Source organism: Canis aureus, chromosome 1, assembly GCF_053574225.1.
Source record: "Canis aureus isolate CA01 chromosome 1, VMU_Caureus_v.1.0, whole genome shotgun sequence".
NCBI lineage: Eukaryota > Metazoa > Chordata > Mammalia > Carnivora > Canidae > Canis > Canis aureus.
In genome coordinates, this window is record NC_135611.1 from 42,989,493 (window position 1) to 43,007,168 (window position 17,676).

At 37.5% G+C, this 17,676-nt stretch overlaps 1 protein-coding gene across 16 annotated transcripts in view; it reads right to left on the reverse strand.

Moving 5' to 3' along the window:
- Nucleotides 1-17,676, reverse strand: part of SYNE1 (spectrin repeat containing nuclear envelope protein 1) — a 448,999-nt gene that overhangs the window by 83,520 nt on the left and 347,803 nt on the right. For all 16 annotated transcript variants that reach the window (XM_077897071.1, XM_077897049.1, XM_077897055.1 and 13 more), the window contains 9 exons: nt 16,115-16,270; nt 12,962-13,132; nt 10,931-11,064; nt 10,332-10,536; nt 8,469-8,651; nt 7,743-7,889; nt 5,714-5,868; nt 4,944-5,091; nt 1,913-2,007 (listed from right to left, as the gene is read on the reverse strand). In XM_077897071.1, the coding sequence (XP_077753197.1) occupies nt 1,913-2,007; nt 4,944-5,091; nt 5,714-5,868; nt 7,743-7,889; nt 8,469-8,651; nt 10,332-10,536; nt 10,931-11,064; nt 12,962-13,132; nt 16,115-16,270 (1,394 nt within the window). The remainder of the gene's footprint in view (nt 1-1,912; nt 2,008-4,943; nt 5,092-5,713; nt 5,869-7,742; nt 7,890-8,468; nt 8,652-10,331; nt 10,537-10,930; nt 11,065-12,961; nt 13,133-16,114; nt 16,271-17,676) is intronic.

The window sequence follows — 17,676 nt, forward strand, 5'->3', positions numbered from 1 at the left end:
TCAACTTTATGGTCAACTAATATTCGATAAAGGAGGAAAGACTATCCATTGGAAGAAAGACAGTCTCTTCAATAAATGGTGCTGGGAAAATTGGACATCCACATGCAGAAGAATGAAACTAGACCACTCTCTTTCACCATACACAAAGATAAACTCAAAATGGATGAAAGATCTAAATGTGAGACAAGATTCCATCAAAATCCTAGAGGCGAACACAGGCAACACCCTTTTTGAACTCGGTCACAGTAACTTCTTGCAAGATACATCCACAAAGGCAAAAGAAACAAAAGCAAAAATGAACTATTGGGACTTCATCAAGATAAGAAGCTTTTGCACAGCAAAGGATACAGTCAACAAAACTCAAAGACAACCTACAGAATGGGAGAAGATATTTGCAAATGACCTATCAGATAAAGGGTTAGTTTCCAAGATCTATAAAGAACTTATTAAACTCAACAGCAAAGAAACAAACAATCCAATCATGAAATGGGCAAAAGACATGAAGAGAAATCTCACAGAGGAAGACATAGACATGGCCAACATGCATATGAGAAAATGCTCTGCATCACTTGCCATCAGGGAAATACAAATCAAAACCACAATGAGATACCACCTCACACCGGTGAGAATGGGGCACATTAACAAGGCAGGAAACAACAAATGTTGGAGAGGATGCGGAGAAGAGGGAACCCTCTTACACTGTTGGTGGGAATGTGAACTGGTGCAGCCACTCTGGAAAACTGTGTGGAGGTTCCTCAAAGAGTTAAAAATAGACCTGCCCTACGACCCAGCAATTGCACTGTTGGGGATTTACCCCAAAGATACAGATGCAATGAAATGCCGGGACACCTGCACCCCGATGTTTCTAGCAGCAATGTCCACAATAGCCAAACTGTGGAAGGAGCCTTGGTGTCTGTCCATCGACAGATGAATGGATAAAGAAGATGTGGTTTATGTATACAATGGAATATTACTCAGCCATTAGAAATGACAAATACCCACCATTTGCTTCGACGTGGATGGAAATGGAGGGTATTATGCTGAGTGAAATAAGTCAATCGGGGAAGGACAAACAGTGTATGTTCTCATTCATTTGGGGAATATAAATAATAGTGAAAGGGAATATAAGGGAAGGGAGAAGAAATGTGTGGGAAATATCAGAAAGGGAGACAGAACGTAAAGACTGCTAACTCTGGGAAACGAACTAGGGGTGGTGGAAGGGGAGGAGGGCGGGGGGTGGGAGTGAATTGGTGACGGGCACTGGGGGTTATTCTGTATGTTAGTAAATTGAACACCAATAAAAAATAAATTAAAAAAAAAAAGAGGAAGCCAGATTTCAGGTTGAGTGTCGTCTGACTTAAGGTAACAAACCCTTTTGAAACCTGGAATTACCATGTTGTGGGAAAGCTGGCTGGTCCTGACTAAAAACCAGATATACAATTCTACAGCTAGTTGAGTGACCTTGGCCACATCAGTTTGCATTTCTGTGCCTTAAGTTTTCTTCTTAAGTAAAAGAGATGATCAAGTGATCTCTATGCTCCTTTGAGGAATACAATTTCTGTTAGGGCAGGAGAAGATTAGAAGCATCTGTTTACAAACCATTGATACATCATTGATACAATTTGTTCTGATCTATTCATTAATTCCAGTCTCCTGCAGAGGTCTGGAGAAGGTTGGCTAGGTGATTTCCAATTACTCTATGTCCTTCATGTAATATAATAGCCATTCTTTAAAAAGATTCAATACTCAGTCATTTCAGAGATTCAGACAAGCCTTTCTTCCAATTACTGAGGCCCCACTGAAGTACAATTGCCTTAGGAAGATTAGACATATGCCCTCTAATCTGCTCATTAAAAAGAAAATGACTAATTCACTGGAACCTTTCTTCATAAAAATATATCAAAGATCCTACCTGTCATCAACTTGACCTTGTTCTAGAAGACGCTGACCATCAATAATGATTGAGTGCAAAATCTGCTGACGACTGAACATCTCTGCTTGAAACAACTATTAAGTGAAAAAAACAGAAAAATACACTTTAGAGTTCCCAATTTTAGTGATCAGTTTTATAGTAACTTCCCCAAATTTTTGTTTTAGCAAGGCTTTGAAAAATATTTCCAGTTGAATTGGAGTTTGTGTGAAGTCCCACGGTATAGGAATAATGCATTTTTAAACAATCACATGAGATATAATTAAAGATAAAGTTTAGTTTTGCTTACAAAAACTAAGTGACTAAAAGTAAAATTATGTTTTCCTTCTTTCAAAATCACCTAATAACATAATTTATATTCTAATTTATTTTCAGATAGAGAATAGCTAAAGACCTTTCAGAAAGTTAAAAAAGATTTAAGAAACTCCACATTTCTCTTTTCTTTTCTTTCTTTTATTTGGAACTCAATATTCTTTTATTTAATTTGGTTAATAAAATTATTTCATTACAAAAAAATTCAACAAAGTTTTTCAAATTATTGCTTTTGTTTTTAAAATAGATTTACTGAGATATAATTTACCTACCTTATAATTCACCTATTTAGAGTAACAATGTCCTTTAACATATCCACAGACTTGGCCAACCATCACCATAATTGATTTTAGACCAAAAAGAACTCCACACTCAGCAATTACTCTCTCTTCCCAATCTGTGGGACCCAGGAAATTTAACAAAATCCCCTACCCCTGGACAAGCAGAGCAGGACCAACTCCATTTTGTGCTACACCCACCACCTCCTATATGACCCCCACATGACCTGCTTATTGCTTAAGGTGCTGCCCCACCCTAGTCAAACTGCTGGGCACACCCTAATCGGAAATTGGCTCATAATAATGTAACTCTGCCTTGTGCCCGCCAAAACTGCACGCCAATTCTGACCAAAGTAATAGGCCAGCTCAAATAGATACTGTAGGGTAAGATGTAATTCAATCAGCCACCTGCGTGTGGACTGACATGACTGTGCAATTATCTGTGTATCCCATGGGCCACTGGCCCCTATAAAGCTGCTATGCCTCTTAGTCTCGGGGTCCAAGTCCCTGCTCCTCTGTGTCGGATATACTTGGACCCAAGCTCAAGCTTGTAATAAACCCTCGTGTGTTTGCATCGGTGTCGGCTCCTTGGTGGTTTCTCGGATTCGCGATCTTGGGCACAACACAACCCATAAGCCCATTAGGTATAACCACTGACCTATTTTCTATCTCTGAAGATTTGTCTACTTTGGACATTTCATGTAAATGGAATCATGCAATGTACTGTCTTTTGTTACTGGTTTCTTTCCACTTAGCATGTTTCCAAGGATGATGCATGCTCAGGATGCATCATCACCATATTCCTTTTTATTGCTGAATAGTATTCCACTGTACAGACATACCACATTGATTTATTAATTCATCAGCTGATGGATATTTAGGGTTGTCCTCATTTTGCAGCTCTTATAAATAACATTGCTATGAACAATATTGTCGCACAAGTTTTTGTGGACACATATTTTCATTTCTTTCTGGTATAAACCTAAGATTGGAATTATTGGGTCATTGGAATTATTGGGTAACTCTGTAAAGTATTTTGAGGAACTGCCCAACTGTCTTCCAAAGCAGCTTCACCATTTTACATTCCCAACAGCAATGTATGAGGATTCCAATTCCTATATACCCACGCCAACACTTAACTGTCTTCTTCATCAAAGCCATTACAGTGGGTATGGTGATATATCACTATGGTTTTGATTCATTGTCTTTTATTTCATCTTCAGTCAACTTAATAAAACTTGACTTAAAAATACCTTATACATATTTAAATTCTCTACTTTTAAAATATAAGCAAAATGCTTTAAAGTTAGTTTCATTCTCTTGTAATTTATTTTCAGCTTTTCTCTGCTTTTAGGTAGATCCTATCTCTCCATTTGTGTATAGTTCAGAAACATACAGCCCAATGTGGTTATACCAGTAAACAGCAAAATCGAGATGAAATGCAAATTAATTTGCTTTTTGTATTTAGTTCTCTCTTCAGTGTTTCTTAAGAAATAATTATAATGCAATTTGATCAAGAGGTACTCTTGGAGAACAGCCGCGGTGGCGCAGCGCTTTGGCGCCACCTGCGGCCCAGGGTGTGATCCTGGAGACCCTGGATCTAGTCCCACATCTGTCTCCCTGCATGGAGCCTGCTTCTCCTTCTGCCTGTGTCTCTGTCTCTGTCTCTCTCTCTGTGTCTCTCATGAATAAATAAATAAAATCTTTAAAAAAAAAAGAGGTACTCTTGGAGATATTTGGTAGTTTAAGCTCCAAGTATAAAATATATACATGTTTTTTACGTAACACACAATTTTCATTTATCAAAGACTTCTGATCAAAACAATCTCTTTAGCAACTAGCCTTGGCAAGATTAATGTAGTATGTAACTAATTTGAAAATTGTCTATTTCTGTATTCCTTTCACACATACCCTTGATTCCCCGCCCCCCCTCCCTTGTAAATAGACTTTTACCACAATTCTGGCTGTATATGTTGCAGGATATCTAAGCCCACCACATTTTTAAAACCAACTAAGGAGGGATCCCTGGGTGGCGCAGCGGTTTGGCGCCTGCCTTTGGCCCAGGGCGCGATCCTGGAGACCCGGGATCGAATCCCACGTCAGGCTCCCGGTGCATGGAGCCTGCTTCTCCCTCTGGCTCTCTCTCTCTGTCTCTCAGTCTTTCATGAATAAATAAATAAATAAAATCTTTAAAAAAAAAAAAAAGAAAAAAAAAAAACCAACTAAGGAAACAAAGAATAGGACCACATTTTTGTAATTAACATATGAAAACCTCAAGCTTAAGAAAGAAGGCAAACAATGACTACACCTGAGCAGACTCAACGCAAAATATAGTGCTTGAACTCCTCCCCATGGCATTGTGCAGCATTTTTCAAGGATCAAAAACTATTTTATTACCCCACTAACCTACCAACATAACTTACCTCATGCGCTCTCTGCTGCTCCAAAAGATGCTGATAATTGCCTGAAATCTCTACTGCTAACTTTTGTTCCGTTTGAACCAGGAATTCCATCCATGTTTCACATTTTTCCAAGAAAGTCTGATGTTGTAGCAAAAATGATTGCAACTTACTGACAGAACAAAGGAAAAGAATAATGATTATATTGTTGTTTGTTCTTCTAATGTTAGCAATAAAACTACACTAAATAAATATTCTCTGCCTGCAATTCTAATTTGACCACCATGAAGCTTTTGATGTTAGGTAGTAAATTTTTAAGAAAAAAAAGTTTAAAATGGTAAGTTTTCAGGGTGCCTGGGTGGCTCAGTCAGGTAAGCATCTGCTGTCAGCTCATGTCATGATCCCAGGGTCCTGGGATGGAGCCCTGCATCGGGTTCCGTTTGGTTGGGAGTCTGCTTCTCCCTCTCCCTCCACCCTCCACTTGTGTTCTCTCTCTCTCTCTTTCTCTCTCATTCTCACATGCTCTCTCTCTCAAATAAATAAAGAAAATCCTTAAAATAAAATGGTAAGTTTTCAAAATGATAAAATTATGTATGTATCTTTAATATATTATGTAAAAGAGTTTTTCTTTTTTGTTAAAACAATATTTAGCACATCAAGCATGGGAACCCACTTCACAATTTGATTTCTCCACTTCTACTTCAAATTTTGTGAATATCACTGGAAAGATTGATAAACATGCACAAACCATGCACTTATTTCTCCTGATATATCAGAATGGCCCAGACATGTACCTGAATCTTTCTGTGGTCTGAGAGGAGATCAGAGACCAGCGCCGGTTCAGATTCTGCATCCTTTTGATTTCTTTATCATTCAGTGGTAGCCTATACCCAAGCTCATTTAGACGATCTAGATCAGGGACCATGCTGCTGAATTTTAACATCTGTCCCTGAAAGCAAGATTTAAAAGCCAGTTTAGCACTATGGTCAGGAAAGGCAGAGTTCTTTTAAAGTGCATGGGGAAGAAGTCTCTACATTTCTAAGCCACTGATTTGTAATCTCAGATCTGCAAATAGAGCTTTGTCTCCTAACAAGCTCCACTGCTGTCACTGCCACTGCTGCTACAGCTTACTTGTTTCCACTGAATGTTTAGTAGTTTACGTGTATTACTTACTTGCCGATGGATGAAAGTTCTGTTGATGACTGAAAAAGCGTATTTCCTACTCTGTATTCCATTTCTCTATGCTAATCTGCTCTTTATTACCTAATATCAGTAAGAACATTTATAATGATAACCATTTATAATAGCAACAGCTAACATTTCTTGAGCACTTCTTATGAGCCAAGTATTCTTATAAGAGCTTTACAGGTAATAACTCATTTTGTTTCCAAAACAATCCCCTAAGGTAAGTACCATGACTATTCCAACCTTATGAGTTTAGAAATGGTAAATAAATTACTCATGGCAACCCAGCTAGTAAGCAGCAGAGCTGGGTAAACAAGAGCCCTTAAGTGCCTGCAAGATAGAATTCGATTCCATTTGAGTTTTGAAGTCACCACACATTATCCAGCAGCTTCAATTTTAGGTGTTTGGCCCCAATCCCAAAGTTGGTAAGACTCAACTGACAAAGCAGTCTGTGCTTTCAGAGCTCTTCCCCCCCTTCAAACACAGGACAAAGCTGTCTTTTCTGGTTTTCAGGGGTTGGGGTGGGGTGGGGGAGCTCCAGCTAGGAAATTGGCTATAGAAAGGGGGAAATGGCAGGACACCTTTGGCTGTGTGTGTTTTCTCTTTGCATGCTCTGAAATAGGCTCATTACCCTAAAGACAGAATAAATCTTTCCAACTGCTAAAGTTGAAAGCATAACAATTAGATGGAAGATTTTCCATGGGTAGATATTAGCAGTGAGCAAAACTGATATACAGGGCTCCTTCTCATGGGTCCTACAGACAGTAAGATACTATTCCAATAATACTATTCTACAACAGTAGTCACCTAATCACACAAAGGTAATTAAATGGTATGAAAAAATTTTGAAGAAGAAAAATGGTATGCTATGAAAGTATGTGGCTGGGGAGCCTGACCATAATCAAAAGGTGGAGCTTTCTTAAGACAGTGACATTGAACAAAATGACCAAAAGTTCATTCCTTTTGGTGGGAAGGGACTTGGTGGGGACAAAAAAGAAATTCCAGAAAGAATGTTATATGCACAGATGCTAGGAAGCACTGTGATGGACACTGAGATGACTAGTGGAGGAAGACAAGATCCTTAGGAAGATGGAAGCCAGGTCCACTGGTCTTCACCCTTAGAACCATGGGAACCTGTGGAGAGTTTTAAACAGAAATAATATGATAAAACTGGCATGTCTATTGTATCATTTTATTTACTGAATGTTTAAAATAATTCATAATTATGTAAAACTCTTTAAAGAAAAAGATCATTCTGGCAACTATGGGCTAAAGATGCTATACAGAAGGCTATGGAGGCTATTGGTGGGGTCTGAGAAATAGAGGACTTGCCTAGGAGAGGATAAGGGTATAGATGGAGATGGGAGGCTCAAAGGCTCCAAAGGAGAAGGTGACCTACTACGCAGGGGCAGGGATGAGAGGTGGGAAGGAGGGGTGAGCTGGAATCCTAGGACTGCTCCTGGCTGGGCTCCCATCATAGGGTGTGAAATCAGCATGTGCTCGCTACAGGAAAACAGAGCAGGTAAGGATTTCTTTGGAAGTTCACAATAAAAAGTAGGCATATGTCAGGAGTTGTGAGTAATCCTTAAGATCTGGGGCACAAAAGAAGATTTAGGCCTAGCTTTTGAATGCATTTACCTTAAGTTCTTCCATCCTTTCCTGAATGGTTGAGAGGTCAGATGAGTGGCTAGGGTCCTGCCCTTGTAATATGTCTTCAGCTTCTACTATCCAGGCCTCCAATGCTTCTAAACTCTTGGTAAAGGTCTCATAGTCAAGAACTCCAACCTTTTGTTTTCATAAAAGAAAACTGGTATTTAGATATCTAGTGAAAGGACAATTGGATGCTGAAATTATTTTTCATATTCTTGTGCCAAATTGCTATCCTTAAGAAGCAATAACTAAAGAAATAAGACTATATGATTTAACCTTTATTCTCTTTATTAATGTAATTTTTTGAAAACTTGGAATTACTCTTATATTCCATTTATTAATTAACTAATTAAAGTTATTTTTAAAATATGCTACCAAATAGAAATATATTCTGATTCTTGGCAAAAACTTGTTATATAAACAAGAATGTCAACACTAAAGCCACTTACTGTTTATTAGTTGAACATATTTCACTCAGTACCATAGAAGGAAACATTGCTTTAGGGGCAAAAATCACATTATAAGGAATAGTGTTAAAGACTTCCACCTTCCTTTGTCCTCACTGGAACTTCCAAGTTCATTTACTTTTTAATTCTTTGGTCTTGAAAGAGGTATTGTCTTAATGATGAAAAAAATTTCTTTTCCTGTTGTTAGGTTCAGATATTACAGAAAATCAATTTATAAGACATACCTATTATGAGCTCTGTAACATACCTGTAATGTAGTCTGCTGCTTGCAAAGAGCCTGTTCTAGGGCACATAGGTGTTGACTCAAAGACAGCTGATCAGATTGAATGGCTGATGCTGCTGAAGCATCCACTTGTTGCTTGAGCTGCTCTCCCAGCTCATGGAGAACAAAAAGAGAATCCTTCACTATCCCCAGTCCTTTGAGGAGATCCTACAGATGATGAAAATATGCCCGTTATGAAACAATATGGTGAGTGTACTCCTTAAACTGATAATCAGCAAAAGGTCACACATCTAGAAATAGTTAATTCTTACTTGTCAAATTACTACACTAAATAACCTTTACACCTGCAGAAAAATAATGAAGAATTAAATCTGATTTTTTAAAAAATGGATATGTTATCATTTTTAGAAGTATATGTATTACCCTTATAATAAAAGCCAAAGAAATCCATTGTAGGATCCTGGGGGAGATGCAGAGAAACATACATAAAAGGAAGAAACATTTTCTTCATGTAGACCCAATAAGTGGAAACATTTGGGCATTTTTTCCCCCTATCTTTCCATGTAGTTGATATCAAGTCAAAATACACAGAGCTACATTTGACCTTTTTCTGCTTAATATTATACACACAGGGGATGAGTTTGTCAACAGCATCTTTCATATGCATGGTTGCATTATAGTGGTTGCGACAGACCCTCCTATCTCAGTGGAGCATAGAGCCCCAACAATGGCCCTGGTGAGCAGGGATTAAAGCATACTGTTGCTCCATTTTCTTCTATGGCTTCTCTTGTCTCCACCTTTTGTGGGACACTCTTAAATGCTCAAAATGTAACCAATGGAAATTCCCTGTTTCTGGTTTCCATCTATCACTAAGAGATGACAAATGACTTATTCTACCTGTTGAGGGTGCTCCACCAGACATGGTGGGAAGGGTAGAGCCTGTTAACCCTGAACAGTGACTCCCATGAGAGGTAGAAAAACAAAAGGCAGCTTTGACCTTGACATAGATCTTAGACAAATTCAGAGAGATAATTTGGAGTATTACCCCTTAAAACCAGTGTGTATGTATCAACTCAGGAGGATTGAAAATTGAAAATGACAAATCTTGTAAGAATAAATTATGTGGAAGGAGGTGAGAAAAGAATTATGTTATCTTTACTGTAAATATTAAACTTCAGCCCTAAAGTCACTATTCAGTATTCACGTTAAAGTATTACAATAGGTTGAAATTCATATGCTTTTTATAACTTGCCTAATAAACCGATTTGGGAAAGTTTACAAGAAGATCTTTGAAACAAGTTCATTAAAATAAAGACAAATCAGGACAAATGACACATGGTAGGAACCATGTAATGGGTGAAACAAGAGAACAGTTTCTGAAAACCTAAAGTAGGTTATTGGCAACTTCAGAGAAAAAGATAAATATTAAAAAGCTATTAAAAAGAAGCATACCAGTAAATCAGGAGAGAAAGACTTCTTATTAAGTTCTTAGAAGAAATAATTATGTGTGATGCTTACATAAGAGATAATGGACTTAAATAGGTAATACCTTTCACAGTGGATTTTTAAAAGGTACATTATTTTCCATATTCTCTCATACCTTAATATTGACCAAATGTGTAAAAACAAATAACCTAAATCTTCATGTGGATGGCATGCTATTTGGAAAAATGCAAAAACAACTCCTCTTTAAAAACAGTGGGAGGGACCACTTAAATCTGATACATGTGCAACAGTGTTCTGAAAACCTAGCAAACTCTGATACTTAAAAACAACTTTTGGATAGCTGTCCCACATACTGAGACTGTACTAAAAGCTTACACACATCAGCACTAGCCTTGCTGAAATTGAGAGAGAGTCTAAGACCAGCCTGGGGGGAAAACATACATTGCAATCTTGAATCCATGTAGCAGCTTCGTCATCAGCAATGTCCTTGTTAGTGGCTGCCTTCAAGAGCTCATTGGTTCGGTCCTCTTGCTGCTGAACTGTAGAAGCACACTGTTGGGAGTAGTCCTTGTATCTTTGCCAGAGTTGAAGTAGGGCTTTGCTGGAGTGCAGCTGCTCAGCAATCTCTTCCAGCAAATTATTCCATCTAGAAACAATAGCCAACACTCATGGGCAGATTAACACCCCTCACCAAATGCTGTTATTTGCTATTTTATTTTTCATGATCCTGCTTTATGTGAATATGGAAATAATGGGGGGGGTGTCTCATTTCTATTAGACATAATTTTGCCATGTAGTATTTTCCACTTGTATTTCAGGGGCAAAAATGAGGTCAATCTTTGGGTATATAGCAGTTGTAATCTCTTTCTAAGGCTCTTCACCACATTCAGTTACTTTAAATTCATTTGTGAAAACTGAAACATTAATAGAATCTATACAGCTTGAATTCAAAATGCCAGCAAATTTTAATTGTATCATTATTTATAACAACACTGTGATATAAATAATGTATAGCAGTGTAAAAGTAGCATGTTCCATACCTCATATTGACATCTTTTAATGTATTGGTAAGAGTTTCTGTCACAGGTGGGTGACACTCTTTTAACAGTTGGTTGGTGATAGAGCCAAACCTCAGTAGGTTCTTTTCCTGTTTTTCCAGATCATCTTGAAGATTCTGCCCCAAAATTAAAAAAAAAAAAAAAAAAAGTGCTACGGATGACATGCCAAGATAATAAATTTTAATAATCAAGTTTAAAAGGAATTTATAGCTGTTTTCACAAATATATACATAAAAATATATAAGCCATAACTTTGTTCTGATGCTTTATAATTTCTTTAGATAGCCATTTTTTCTTCTATAATTTTGTTTTTATGAGTGTGAAAAGGGATTCTTTAAAATTAAATCTTCTTACAGTGGCATCTGGAATTCTGCTGGAAAAGCTCACATGAGTGTCCTTGTCCTTCACCTAGTAGGAAGCTATGGTGGTGGTATGCATGCAATCTGTCACACTGGTTCTCTTTGTTACTCAGAGTCAAAACCCAGGTTTCCATTTTATTACATACCTAGAGTTGTTCTACCAGAAACTTCAGATAAATAGACCGTAAGAAGTCATGGCTTTTCTGAGTATCAGTTATAAATTCTATCTTTGGGTGTTCTTCCTTGCAAAGAGCATTTATTAGACAGGCTATAGACTTGGCCCAGTCTTCTACCAAAAACTAGCGAAAGGTCTTGAAGGAAATATTGCTGAGGTGCTAGACTCAGTTCTTAATAAAACTCTATAGGTGACAGAGGCTACAAAAATCCAGTTTTGGGGCAGCCCAGGTGGCTCAGCGGTTTAGCGCTGCCTTCAGCCCAGGGCGTGATCCTGGAGACCTGTGATCAAGTCCCACATCGGGCTCCCTGCATGGAGCCTGCTTCTCCCTCTGCCTGTGTCTCTGCCTCTCTCTCTCTCTGTGTCTCTCATGAATAAATAAATAAAATCTTAAAAAAAATACAGTTTTATTTAACACCAATATCTGATTGCTACCAAATCAAAATCCTTTCAGATCTTAAAGATAGCATGTGCTGGTATTAAATACAGACTAGGCTAAATTAAAAAGTACTTCTAATCTCCTCAAAGTTATAAAATATGTTTTCAAATTTAGTATTTGCAAAGCAAATTTTAATGATTTTCAATATATGCAACAATTGTTTAAGGTTTAAATATATGTATTTTTTATCCTTCCTCCTTTCTACCCAACCCCAAGAAAAGGTGTTCCCTGCAGATCAGAGAGTCTGTGTATGAGGTCAGCAACATATAAAGTTTCATTGCCAAGCCAGGGAAAGGGATTGATGTAAGGAGGGTACATGCTGGGCTCTTGCTGGCAACTCATCTCTTGAGGGCCTATGGTGCCCATCTTGTATCATATAGTCTGCATGAATTAGCCAGGGAGAAAGAGTGGCCATAGGTGACAGTGCCCAATCAGTGCCCAGTGTGCAGGAGGGTGAGGGCTGGAGCTGATTTGAAGGCAGTGGCCTGAGTTAGGAGACAGTGCTCTGCAGAGTCAACAGCAGCGATGTCATTCTGTATGACAGGAAACCAAGCAGTAAGTGCTAGAAATAGAGGCTTATGTGTACAAATCAGGCAGACCACTGTTACTATGCTGAACAAAAAGAAAACAACTTAAGAGTTTACAAGTTTACCATTTTTGCTATCTTTCTCTTTGTTTTCTTTTTACTTCCTTAGAATATTCTTGAAGAAGCAGGATAAAGAGAGAAAGGGAAGATATAAAAGTAGCAACGAGATCAAGGAGGTTGGTTTAGATGTGAAATCATTTTATAAAATGCATTTAAGTGGATATTTTTATAATAGAATTTTAAAAATCATTTAGTTATATATTAACTAATCCAGAAATTTGGTATCTATAGGCAAGTTTAAGTTACAAATAAAGCACGTAGGATTGATTCTACGTATTTAAAAATAATTAAATGCAAACGATATACAGCAATATTCTAGAATGCTGTTCATGTTTGCTTTTTTATTTTCAGAAATTAAAAGGAATATTAAAGATGGTTTAACTTCATTCCTTACCTGAAGATTGTCTACCTGAACTTGTACAGCTTCTAAAGAGCCAGTCAGCAGACGGAAGCGGGAAAGAGAATATCTGGCCTCCATGAGGTAGCTGTTTATCTCATCAAAGGCCACCTTGTGATTGTTCCATTGGTCAAACACGGACTTCAGCAGTATCTTTAATTGCCCAACCTTTTGAAAGAGGCAGATGCTTCTTATAATCGCATAATATTTAAAATTTTAAATATTTAAAATGATGGAATTCATATTGAATTGATGGAAACATTAATATTTAAGAACTTCATCAGGTTTCAGACATTATAAATAAACTAGAAAAGAAAGATTTGAAAAGAAAGACATAGAAACACTGAAATTTATATATTTTTGTGAATTTTTGACCACTCAGTCTAAATTAGAATGCTTAAAAAAGTAACATACAACCTTTGAATGTAAATATACACAATATGTATTCTATATATCTATATAATATACAGGTGATAAAAGATTAATATATTTAACACCACAGTTAGGAAATATATTAAATTATTGTTTTAAATGCATTAACTCATTTAATTCATATAACAACCTTACGAGGTGGGTATAATTATTATCCCCATCTTACAGATTAAGAAACTGAGGCTCAAAGAGGCCATAAAAATCACCTGAGATCATACTATTGGAATATGAGAGACCTAGATTTGAATCTAGGCAGTCTGGTCCTAAAAAATGAAATAAAAATCTATCTATCTCTTCCCTCATTTCCTTTCTCTCTCTTTCTCTCTTTTTAATCTCACATATGCATGTTCACACACAAACACACACACACCAACACTCAAATTCATATCTTAAGACAAAACATTTAAGAACATCCTTTCCCTAGACTTATCTGCAACAGAAAATTTAAGCTCTTTGTTTGGTCTGTGTTATTTGGAAAGATATCTACTTTGGACTTCTTGAATGGCACCCTTAATCTTCTAAATGTAATATTTTGAATAAGGTAGAAGTATGGCCATAATTAAGGAAAGAGATAATATAAATTAGTTTATATCTACATTCTCTGCTTTTGTTCTTAATATAAATAAAAAATGCTGAAACCAATCAAACTACTACCTAACGGGCCAAAGGACTATGAAAGTGCTGTTTCAGAAATGGTACAAAGCCTCGAGGTGCAGACAGGGGTGAGGGCTTACTTAGTTTATGCAAGTCAGGGGCAGACATGAAAATAAAGCCAGGAGAGTAATCAGAGTTTTTAAATAGTCTATTTCTTCTGTGTATTATTTTCACTTGCTTTTCATGAGATGTTTCTGTGAAAGAACCACTTAATTTATTTACATAGTAAATTATTTCCAAGATTTGTGATGATTTATAAGAATGCATAAAATTAAGTAAAACAGATTTAAAACTGGGTTAAAGATAAGGTAAGGACAGCCTGGAAGGCTGCACCTAGAAAGGTAGATAGACTGTAAGGAGCTGTTTGCTGTATGCCATAGGTCCCAGTCACTTAACCTGTTTGTGCCTTAGCTCTCATCTCTGCAAACTGCCATGATAAGTACTCGCACAGGTGTATGCAGAGCAGTATTTGTTGTTATTCATATTTTTTATTGGAGACTTCAGCACTCCATTAGGCATAGATTTATCAAATGTCTTCATAGAGCTTACATTTTAATGAGAGAAATTTAAACAAGTAGGCTGATTACTTTGTTAGAAGTTGATAAATGATAAAGGCAAAACAGAGAAGGGCTTCAGGGAGTACGAGGTAGGGATGTGGAAGCTATCATTTAAAACAAAGCCAGGGATCCCTGGGTGGCGCAGCGGTTTAGCGCCTGCCTTTGGCCCAGGGCGCGATCCTGGAGACCCGGGATCGAATCCCACGTCAGGCTCCCGGTGCATGGAGCCTGCTTCTCCCTCTGCCTGTGTCTCTGCCTCTCTCTCTCTCTGTGACTATCATAAATAAATAAAAAAAAAAAAAATTAAAACAAAGCCAACAGGAAAGCCCTCACTGAGAGAGCAGATTTGAAAAAGTTTGTGGAGAGGGAGCAACCCATGCGGATACGTGGGAGGAGGTGTTCCAGGTGGAGGCGAGAGCCAGTGCAAAGCCCCTGAGTGTGAAATGTGCCGATTGAGTTCAAGAGTTAGGAAAGACCAGAAGCAAAATGAATGTGTGGGACAGAAGCAGACGTTGGAGAGACCATAGAAGGCCAGGTCCTAGGGGCCTTCAGGCCCTCACCAGGCTTTGGCCTCATTTTTAATAAGACAAGAAGCTACTGGGGGCAGGGGAAGGGTTTGGTCAGATGAGTGGTGTGACCTGGTTTCCATTTAACAGGAGCTCTCTGGCATGGAGGCCACTGGAAAAATCAAGGCCGGCAGTGATGTTGACTTATACCCCAGTGTAGGCTATGGAGATGGGGGGAGGGTAAGATTCTTGATTTGTGCTGAAAAGAAAGCTGACAAGACTGCTGATGGATCACATGTGAGGTATGAGAGAAAGGAGTGAAGAATGACTCTGGCTTTTGCCTACGCAACCAGGCAGAGCAGTCATTAACCGGGATGGCAGAAAGCATAGGTTTGTGGGGAAAGAACAAATGTTGGCTTGGGCATGTGAGTTTGAGGTGTCTACTGGTCATGCAAGAGGAGCTGTCTATAAATTGAATTTCTCTCTCTGCCTCTGTCTGTATCTATAGTCTAGGAGAGAAATCCAGGCTGGGGATTTACATTTGAGAATTGTCTGTACCTAGACAGTACCTATAGACGTGGGAATGGATGAGATTGCCAAGAGAGAATGTTCATAATAATGTTTATTATAGGAAATATCCAAAGCTAGACTTAAAAAAAAAGTCTAATAGGGGTGTCTGGGTGGCTAAATCAGGGAAGTATTCAACTATTGGTTTCAGCTCACATCATGATCTTCCAGGTAGGGAGACGGGGCCTTGTATCAGGCTCCCTGCTCATCAGTGAGGAGTCGGCCTCCTCTGCCTTTCCCCTTGTTCTCTCTCTCTCAAATAAATAAATAAAAATCTTAAATAAAATAAGGAAGAGGTTAACGAAGTAGACCTAATATAAAGAGATAATGTAGAAATTCTGTAACTATTTACTGTTATTTTCAGAAAACCAAAACACCATGACATGTTTGGACACAAAACAGCCTTGGAGTCAGGTCTCTGCAAGCAATATTACCATGTGGTCTAAATTTGCCCAGGTTTGGTTCAGCTCCCGCAGCGTGCTCATGACAATGCCAGAGACTTCTTCTTTCTTGTTCTGAATCAAAGCAAGTCCACTCTGCTCAATTCTCTCTACCTCTTTTTCTTTTGCTTTAACCAAATCTTCTAGATCCTGAAAGATTAAAAATAGTCATTTTAAATTGTTCTATTGTGGAACTCTGTACACTGAAATTGAGCTATTACAGCCCCATATCCCCCCAAGTTTTTGCTAATCCAAAAAATTTATCATTCTAGGGAGATGGTCTCCACAGCAATACTTGTTCCTACATTTAAATTTTTAAAACAGCCTTTTAAGAGAAATTAGCATAACTTTTTTTTTTTAACATAACTTTTAAAAAGTAAAATTTGATTACCTAATAAAGACAAGGCAACATGTAATTTTTTTTCAGGAAGTAAGAAGGAAAGAAATATATATGGGAAATGGTAACATGATTTATATTCTTAAATTCATGAATCTTGGTGTGGGAAAAGTTACATAGTCCTAGGCCACAGGATGAAATGTAATAGGATGGTATTCTCGGTATCTGAGTTTAGTTACATTTCTGCTACTATTAAGATGTGCCTCTTTAAATTAAAAACTTCTACTGGGTCTCTTTCTTCTGACAGAAAATCAGAATCTCTTTTAGCCTTCCTTTTTCCCTGATTCTATATAATTCTGAAAGGTTATAGGCTTTTTTTTCATGAATCAAATCCTATTTTTAGAGGGCATATGCTTTTATAACAGTCAGTATGAATTCTTCAAAAAAGAAAATGCAATGAGGCAACATTGAGGAGATCAGCCTTAACCATACATTATAACCCTAGTTTATATTTTAACGTCATTTGAAACTTTGGAAAGCTCATTTTGGATGGATGAATAAGTGGGAGATCAAGTCATATAACCTGTCTTGGATTATAGAGCTGGTGAAGCCTGGAGAAGGGATTAGAACCCAAGCCTGCTGGGTCTACTGACTCCTAGCACAGTGTTGGAAGCGAGTCCCCAGATGTGACCTGTGGAGAGGATGTAAGTTCCAGATGCGGCTGATGTGAGAAGCCATATATTAAAGCCTGGTTGCATGCTTATGTTCAGAAGTATATCTCCAGAACTAGATACGTAGATTTGTACGCACTGGAGTTTAAAGTGAAGAAAATTCTTAAATAATATACATGAAATGTCTTCTAAGCTGTTAAAAATTTGGCAAATGCAGGATAGTATTAGTCTATTCAGCTATTTGGTCATCAGCCATGAGTCAATACTAATTTATTTATTTTTCTCTCCTTAATTATCATAAAGCTATTTTTTTCTTGATGTATTAATTGAAAATTCATGCAATTAGTAGCCTGAAGAGATTGTTTTTATTTTTAATATTGTGCTTTCATTTCTACATCATAATTCTGTCAATATTTTGACAGCTTCAATTGATCAGAGAATGAATATGGTGATTACCAGAGTCATAGGTCCTTTAAGCAATATGGAAAACATAATTAATTTTACTATTTAAGGATTTCTCTCTCAACTTTTTTAAAGGGTTAACCATA